Consider the following 9,407-nt stretch of genomic DNA (forward strand, 5'->3'; position numbering starts at 1 on the left):
CGCCCAGTTTGTAGTATGAAGAAACAAAGTTCTTTGGGTAAATTATTAAGGGAGACACGTTTTATTGTTTGGGATGAATCAACAATGGCGAATAAAGGTGGTCCTGAGGCACTTGATAGAACGCTGAGGGATTTTAAAAATAATGATCGCCCAATGGGCGGGGTTGTTATTCTTTTTGCTCGTGACTTTAGACAAATATTGCCAGTTGTGCCTAAAGGCACTAAAAGTGATGAAATCAACGCCTGTCTAAAGTCATCTTATCTTTGGTCTTACATAACATCTTTGAGATTAACAACCAATATGCGTGTACACCTTGGTGGTGATAATAATGCCGAGCTCTTCTCACAACATCTTTTGAAAATTGGTGACGGAACTTTTCAGAATGATAAGGATAGCATAATACACATAAATTCTACATTTGCAATTTCGGTTCTTGATCAAAATAACTTAATCAACAAAGTTTATCCTGAAATTTCTCATCTTTCCAATAAATCTAATGAATGGCTTCGTGAACGTGCAATTTTGGCCCCTAAAAACGACATCGTCAACATCATAAACGAAAAAGTTCTTTCCATGTTCGAAGCTGATAATAAAAACTATATTTCCATAGATACACTTACTAATCAAGATGAAGCTATAGATATCCCGACTGAATTTCTTAACTCATTAAATCCATTAGGTCTCCCCCCACACAAACTTGATTTAAAAATCGGTGCGCCTATTATTCTCATGCGAAATTTAAATGCTCCCAAATTGTGCAATGGAACCAGATTAAAAATATTATCTTTGAAAAAAAACCTTATTGAAGCTGAAATTCTTACCGGCTCAGCGAGTGGTCAAATGGTATATATCCCAAGAATACCAATGATAACAAACGAGTACCCCTTCGAATTTAAACGTGTCCAATTTCCAGTTAAACTTTGTTTTGCTATGTCAATTAATAAGGCAAAAGGACAGACAATGAAAGTTGCAGGAATTGACATGCTTCACTCACGGACAATTTTATGTTGCCTGCTCCCGTGTAAGCTCAGAAAAAAACTTAAACATTTATGCCCCTGGTGAAAAAACTAATAATATAGTTTATAAAGAAATATTGGTTAATCGGTAGATATGTAGTATTTTTCCAAAATAATAAAAATTACTTTTCAAAAAACGTAGTTTTTTTTAAGTTTAGTATCCTAACCTTATGTCTTATCGATAATTATGTATTTAAGAAGGTAAATGGTAATACAAAACACATATAATGGCTTTATTTCATTTGTCACGAATTTGTTTCCGGGCAACGCCGGGTAAATTGATCTACCTATACAGTGTGTCCCGTTTTAAATGTACCACTAAATATCTCAGCCCGATAATCTTAGATTGAAATACGGTTTGCTGCAATAGCTAAGGGGTACTGAAGTACATATTTAAGGACAAATTTCAAATTTTTAACTCTTGTAGTATGCGCATGCGCAACACAATTTTTTTTTATAAACTGCAACACCTATTTTTGTCACCGGATATGGATAGATTATTTTATTCTAAGTAATTTTGATCCATTGACCATAGTTCTAAACCAAAAATTGAATGAATTACACCTTTTGGAAATTTTAAAATAATTAAATTTTTTTCGATTTTACCAAAAAACATTTATTGTTTTAAATTTGAATTGAGTGATTTTTTCATAGATTTTAATAAAGAATGTGAAGTAGGAAATTAAATAAAAAATACTCCGTTACATTGTTTTGACTTATGTTTATTTTTTTTATCTAATAAAATGTTCAAAATTTCCTCCGTTTTTTTCTAAACACATTTCCAATCGACGACTCACTTCTCTAAAGGTTGCTGCCAAAATTTGTTCTTTTGTTAATTGTCTGCACGCTACCGTTATTTTATTTTTTAAATCCTGTAAGTTTGCTGGTGGATCTGCATAAACAACAGTCTTTAAATGACCCCATAAAAAAAAATCTAATGGTGTTAGATCAGGTGACCGTGGGGGCCATTTCACTGGCCCGTGAGTTCCCATCCATCGATTTCCAAAAATTTCATTTAACTGTTGTCTTACAATAATGGCATTATGAGCGGGTGCTCCATCCTGTTGAAAAAATAAGTTTTGACGAAGTAATAAAGGGACATCTTCCAACATCATCGGTAGCAAAGTTAAGAAATCTGAATAACGTCTTCCATTAAGAGTACCGTCATAAAAATGTGGACCTATTAAATTTCCTCCTAATAATCCGCACCACACATTTGTGCCCCATACTGTTTGATAATTTGTATCAACTGCCTAATGTGGATTTCCGTTTGACCAATAACGGTTATTCTGCTATTATTTAAAACGCCATTATTGGTAAACTTTGATTCATCGGTCCACAAAATGTAATTTAAAAATAATGGGTCGTTATTAATTTCTGTTGTTATCCATGCAATAAATGTTAATCTACGTTATCACCTTGGCGTAAATGCTGAACTAGATCAGCCCTATAAGGATGTAACTTGTATTTTTTGAATATTTTATGTACCTTTGTTTTTGAAAAGCCAAATTCTCTAGCAACATGTCTTAAAGATGAGTGAGGATTTAATTGAATGTACGCAATTATTTCATTTTCCTGATCATCATTTTGTTCCATATTGCGTAGTGGTTGTCTCTGTGCATCTCTTATCGAAAAAGTCCCGTAAGTTCGTAAATTATTAACTAATCTTAAAAAAAAATTATGCGGTGGATGATATCTTTCGGGATATCGATTTGCATAAACCCTTGCAGCCTCCCGACAATGTTTATTACACTCACCATAAATTAAAATCATATCAACTTTTTCACTATTGTTTAACATTTTAAAGAAGAAAAAAAGAAAAATCTTTCAAAGTATTATGTTAAAAGTTATAAGTGTTATCCATGAACGTACAATACTGAGTGAACGTGCATTAGTTCATTTTTGATAATCAAACAATATCTACAATAATTATCGAAGTACTAAGAATAAAATTAGAAATAATTTACTATTATCAAAGTACTAATAATAAAACTGGAAATAATTAAATAACTTTTATCGCACAATAATAACGCAAATTACAACGTCATTGTCAATTTAGTTGGTAAATTTATTTTTAAATTAATTTAATTTAATTTGGCTATACATTTTTTTTTTGGTAATTTTGTATTAAATTATTTAAATGTATTTCATTTTAGTTCAAAAATGACTTACTTTTGTATTAAATTCAAGCGTGTAATGTTTTTGGTAAAATCGAAAAAATTTAATTATTTTAAAATTTCCAAAAGGTGTAACTCGTTCAATTTTTGGTTTAGAACTATGGTCAATGGATCAAAATTACTTAGAATAAAATAATCTATCCATATCCGGTGACAAAAATAGGTGTTGCAATTTATAAAAAAAATTTGTGTTGCGCATGCGCATACTACAAGAGTTAAAAATTTGAAATTTGTCCTTTAATGTGTACTTCAGTACCCCTTATCTATTGCAGCAAACCGTATTTCAATCTAAGATTATCGGGCTGAGATATTTAGTGGTACATTTAAAACGGGACACACTGTAATACTGTATACACTTACAATAAGTTGGTTATTTTTTTCTACACTACAAATTCCCTAGAAATAATTTATATGGCAAAACAACGTTTGCCGGGTCAGCTAGTAGGATTATAATTGTTTATTTAATGTCTTCTGCATAACCTTATTATAATATATAATTATATTAATACTTTGTTATAATATATATAAAAAATTGTTTTAATTTTAATTTTTTTTTCTGTTCTGGATTTTGACGTGGTTAACCATTTCCCAACTATCAGAGCAATGTCATCATCACATGAATTTTTAAACTTGGACTTGCGAGTTGCATCTATAAAAATAATTAGGAAATAATATTAATATTATTTTGTTTATAATAAATTATAAAATGCCAAAAATTACCAATTATTGCTTTATTTATCAGCAAATTAGAAAAGTTGTATTTGTTCCTCAATCCATGATATGTAAACTCCATCAATAAGGAGTCCGCAAAAACTTTTTTCATAATTTTATGTATCATATCTGGTAAGGATTTTCCTCCAACTCTGATAAGCTCGCCAAACTAAAGTATTTAATAAGATTAATAGTAATAATAATAAAAAAAATTAATAAAACACACAAAACGGTAGATATAGGTAAAAATACAAAAGACCAAAGTAACGAAAAAGCAAGTAAAATATTAATAATAAAATAATATGTAATTTAATAATAATTTAATTTTCTTCTTAAAAGCACCCATAAGTATACATTTAAATATATTTAAACTGTTCAACTTATAGATATAAATACTATTTTTATAAAACAAATGAAAATAACCAAATAATGAATTACTTATTCACCAAATTGTTATTCCATTATACTACCAGAAATGATATTGCTAACAAGTGATATAATCTGACATTTCATTAAAAAAATCTTAAACATTTTTAATTTAGTAGCATATTATAATATATATATAATAAAAATGGAATATTCAAATAGTTTTAGATACATTTAATATTTAAATATAATTAAAAAAAAATAGTGATTCATTTTATGATAACAATGTAAAATTATTTTAGACTAATTTTCATAAAAACTGTTCAGTAGATGATTATTAGTTTAATACATACATACATACTGAAAAACACAACATATAATAAATAAAGAATTTTACCACTTTGTTTCTGAAGTTTGAGTCCGATCTCATTTTACTTTCCATATCCTCTAGACTTTCATGATTTTGGAGTGGCCATGCAGAAATAAAATAATCGATTTCCTCATCAACAAAAATAGTCTTAATTAAGTATTAAAATGATTATTAGGTAAATTGGACAACATTTGCAGTATTTCTTGTTGGGTATCAGACATTTTATTTAATTCAATCTTTAAATATGCCAAATAACTAAGAACAGATTTCTGAAAGGCTAAACAAAAAGTTGCATACCTATGTATTAGTTCATTTTCATGTTTTTAAGTTTTAGTATAAGTATAAAACTTATATTTATTTCACATTATTCATGTTAATTATAATTATGTACCTATATATATTACATGTATGAGAACAATAATATAATGCTTACTATTATTTTGTGAACTAGAAGGTGTACTATCGGTCGTCTTTGGGTTAGTTTTGTTTACATTTGATGGGGTTGTGTTATTAATGTTTATAACTGAAAAATATTGTAATAGATTAATTAATTAATAAGAATAGTTATATTAAATTGTTTACCATTATTTTTATGGACATCAAGAGCATACATGTTATTAAACTGGCTACATGAAGAATTAGGTGATGTAGTTTGTGGCACAATAATACTTGAAACAGTGGAAACTAAAACATTAACAATATTTATTTAATTTATTCTACATACTTAAAAATCAGTTTGTATACTTATAATATATAATATATACCTTCTTGAGATATAGCCGGGTCCAAAATATTTTCTGGATTGAGTTCATCATTTTCTTCAAACTATTTATCAAAATATTTTTGAGTGATATAATTTGAGTATTATACAATAAAGATTCCTTCTGGTTATTTTTATATTCTGTAGTGAAATTATCATCAGAAATATTCGAACGACCACTATTATATAATAATGTTAAGTCTACATTTCCTGTTTCATTTGTTTCAAAGTTCTGGTAAGATGTAGATGTTGATGCTGTTATAGAAGTAGATGTAGATGCTGATTTTTCTTTCTGGCTTTTAGGTTTTGAATTAATAAAATCATTATCAGAATTATGGTTACCATTATATATTTTGTCACCATTTGGTATATCAAATAAGTTTTTGTGACATGAAGATACTCCTAATGTTCCTTGATATCTTGTACTTTTGGCTTTGTTTTTATTTAATTCAGATATTTGTTTACGTTTTCTAACCAGTGTTTCTTGATCATAATCTGAAATATCAGAAGTAAACTGTGCTCGTTCACATTTCTCTTTTGCTTCTAATAACGAATCTGATTATAACAGTTTTAATACAATTAAATTATGTATTATACATTTAGTTTAGGTTGGTACATCAATGTAAATAACATACTTATATTTTTGGAAAAGACTCTCACTCTATAATAATCAAATTCAAAATCATTGGGTTTTACTAGTGAAACTCTTAATTTTGAAGCTCCTTCATTATTTTTAAGCCAAGCACAATTATCTCCATTAACCCAATATGTGGGTACTACTTCAACACTGTTGTCTTGCACAAAGTGTACAATAGTCCACATATTTGATCTAATAAAACTTAATTATATTAAAAATGTATATTAGGTGAATTATAATTTTTAAGAAATAGTTCTAATAAAATAATATTACTTACACTACAGGACTAAATATTCTAAAACTGCTAATGCTTATTATACAGTTATAAACTTATAAAGATACATAATATAAACAAAAATAAAGAATTAATTTTCAAAATGAATAATCGGTATAACTACAGTAACAACTTGGTCAGTTGTTGACACAACATATTTTGTAATGATGTCATTAATGTCCCATACACATAACACTTTAGAAAAATAACTTATTTTATAAATTCCTAATTTACAACTCTCTACAGGTTTTTCAAACATATTCTCTAACACTTCAAATGTTCTCCATATCAAGTTAACCATCGAAAATAGGACGATCAATAGCGTCACAACTGCTGCAATAATTTTTTTGATTTCTTCCCATATGTAGGATAGAATGATGGTTAAATCTTCCTCACAGCATGTCATGTTCAACATCGTTGTGAAACTCATGAGTTTATTTTGTCTTATGATGCTTACAATACACTTTGCTGTTGAATTAACGAATAAACAACGCAATCGACCGGACCAATGGCTGTTTACAGAACGTTATGAGTGAACATGTTCCTGGTTGAATTGTTTAAAATTTATTTAAGATAAAACGGGTGTACAAGTACAAGATACTTAGATTGTATAATATTAAAAAGAACGTCACCGGATAACAATCTTGCCGGTAATCGAGCACAAATTACGGATTACTTATATGATGAACTAATTCCCTCCAAAATACGAGTACACCGGCGTATTAGGGTGACAAAGTACACCCACCAAAATGACATCGCGGTCACGGCCGCTGCGATCGACCGGACCAATAGCCGCTTACAAGACGATATGAGTGAACATGTGTCCTTGGCTCCAGACATTGGGCGCCGTCGTCTGCCGTTGTCCTGATTATCACATTCAACACCTCCTCGGCCAACCGTGCGGTGAAGTTAACCATCGAAATTAGGACGATCAATAGCTTCACAACTGCTGCAATAAATTTTTTGATTTCTTCCCATATGTGGGATAGAATGATGCTAAAATCTTCTTCACAGCATGTCTGGTTCGACATCGTTGTGAAACCCATGAGTTTATTTTGTCTTATGATGCTTACAATACACGTCTGCTTTTGAATTAACGAATAAACAACGCTACCGACCGGACCAATGGCCGTTTACAGAACGTTATGAGAGAACATTTTCCTGGTTGAATTGTTTAAAATTTATTTAAGATAAAACGGGTGTACAAGTACAAGATACTTAGATTGTATAATATTAAAAAGAACGTCACCGGATAACAATCTTGCCGGTAATCGAGCACAAATTACGGATTACTTATATGATGAACTAATTCCCTCCAAAATACGAGTACACCGGCGTATTAGGGTGACAAAGTACACCCACCAAAATGACATCGCGGTCACGGCCGCTGCGATCGACCGGACCAATAGCCGCTTACAAGACGATATGAGTGAACATGTGTCCTTGGCTCCAGACATTGGGCGCCGTTGTCCTAATTATCACATTCAACACCTCCTCGGCCAACCGTGCGGTGAAGTTAACCATCGAAATTAGGACGATCAATAGCTTCACAACTGCTGCAATAAATTTTTTGATTTCTTCCCATATGTGGGATAGAATGATCTAAAATCTTCACAGCATGTCTGGTTCGACATCGTTGTGAAACCCATGAGTATATTTTGTCTTATGATGCTTACAATACACGTCTGCTTTTGAATAAACGAATAAACAACGCGACCGACTGGACCAATGGCCGTTTACAGAACGTTCTGAGTGAACATTTTCCTAGTTGAATTGTTTAAAATTTATTTAAGATAAAACGGGTGTACAAGTACAAGATACTTAGATTGTATAATATTAAAAAGAACGTCACCGGATAACAATCTTGCCGGTAATCGAGCACAAATTACGGATTACTTATATGATTAACTACATCCCTCCAAAATACGAGTACACCGGCGTATTAGGATGACAATGTACACCCACCAAAATGACGTCGCGGTCACGGCCGCCGCGATCGACCGGACCCATGGCCGTTTACAGAACGTTATGAGTGAACGTTCCTGGTTTAATTGTTTAAAATGTATTTAAGATAAAACGGGTGTACAAGTACAAGATACTTAGATTGTATAATATTAAAAAGAACGTCACCGGATAACAATCTTGCCGGTAATCGAGCACAAATTACGGATTACTTATATGATTAACTACTTCACTCCAAAATACGAGTACACCGGCGTATTAGGGTGACAATGTACACCCACCAAAATGACGTCGCGGTCACGGCCGCCGCGATCGACCGGAACAATAGCCGCTTACATGACGATATGAGTGAACATGTGTCCTTGGCTCCAGACATTGGGCGCCGTCGTCTGCCTTTGTCCTGATTATCACATTCAACACCTCCTCGGCCAACCGTGCGGTGAAGTTAACCATCGAAATTAGGACGATCAATAGCTTCACAACTGTTGTAATAAATTTTTTGATTTCTTCCCATATGTGGGATAGAATGATCTAAAATCTTCTTCACAGCATGTCTGGTTCGACATCGTTGTTAAACCCATGAGTATATTTTGTCTTATGATGCTTACAATACACGTCTGCTTTTGAATTAACGAATAAACAACGCGACCGACTGGACCAATGGCCGTTTACAGAACGTTCTGAGTGAACATTTTCCTAGTTGAATTGTTTAAAATGTATTTAAGATAAAACGGGTGTACAAGTACAAGATACTTAGATTGTATAATATTAAAAAGAACGTCACCGGATAACAATCTTGCTGGTAATCGAGCACAAATTACGGATTACTTATATGATGAACTACTTCCCTCCAAAATACGAGTACACCGGCGTATTAGGGTGACAAAGCACACCCACCAAAATGACGTCGCGGTCACGGCCGCCGCGATCGACCGGAACATTAGCCGCTTACAAGACGATATGAGTGAACATGTGTCCTTGGCTCCAGACATTGGGCGCCGTCGTCTGCCTTTGTCCTGATTATCACATTCAACACCTCCTCGGCCAACCGTGCGGTGAAGTTAACCATCGAAATTAGGACGATCAATAGCTTCACAACTGCTGCAATAAATTTTTTGATTTCTTCCCATATGT

At 31.9% G+C, this 9,407-nt stretch overlaps 2 protein-coding genes across 2 annotated transcripts; both read right to left on the minus strand.

Moving 5' to 3' along the window:
- Nucleotides 1-1,677: 1,677 nt before the first annotated feature.
- LOC132923136 (uncharacterized) lies at nt 1,678-2,828 on the minus strand. The gene is made up of 2 exons (XM_060986971.1): nt 2,505-2,828; nt 1,678-2,077 (listed from the first exon to the last, which is right to left on the minus strand). Exons 1-2 carry the CDS (start codon nt 2,814-2,816, stop codon nt 1,748-1,750), a joined length of 642 nt encoding a protein of 213 aa, XP_060842954.1. The 5' UTR covers nt 2,817-2,828; the 3' UTR covers nt 1,678-1,747.
- An 837-nt stretch (nt 2,829-3,665) lies between these two features.
- Nucleotides 3,666-6,282, minus strand: LOC132921536 (uncharacterized). The gene is made up of 7 exons (XM_060984605.1): nt 6,036-6,282; nt 5,405-5,955; nt 5,223-5,324; nt 5,074-5,163; nt 4,668-4,917; nt 3,914-4,073; nt 3,666-3,842 (listed from the first exon to the last, which is right to left on the minus strand). Exons 1-4 carry the CDS (start codon nt 6,220-6,222, stop codon nt 5,158-5,160), a joined length of 846 nt encoding a protein of 281 aa, XP_060840588.1. The 5' UTR covers nt 6,223-6,282; the 3' UTR covers nt 3,666-3,842; nt 3,914-4,073; nt 4,668-4,917; nt 5,074-5,157.
- Between the last annotated feature and the right edge of the window lie 3,125 nt (nt 6,283-9,407).

This window comes from Rhopalosiphum padi, chromosome 2 (assembly GCF_020882245.1).
Source record: "Rhopalosiphum padi isolate XX-2018 chromosome 2, ASM2088224v1, whole genome shotgun sequence".
In the NCBI taxonomy this organism is placed as follows: Eukaryota; Metazoa; Arthropoda; class Insecta; order Hemiptera; family Aphididae; genus Rhopalosiphum; species Rhopalosiphum padi.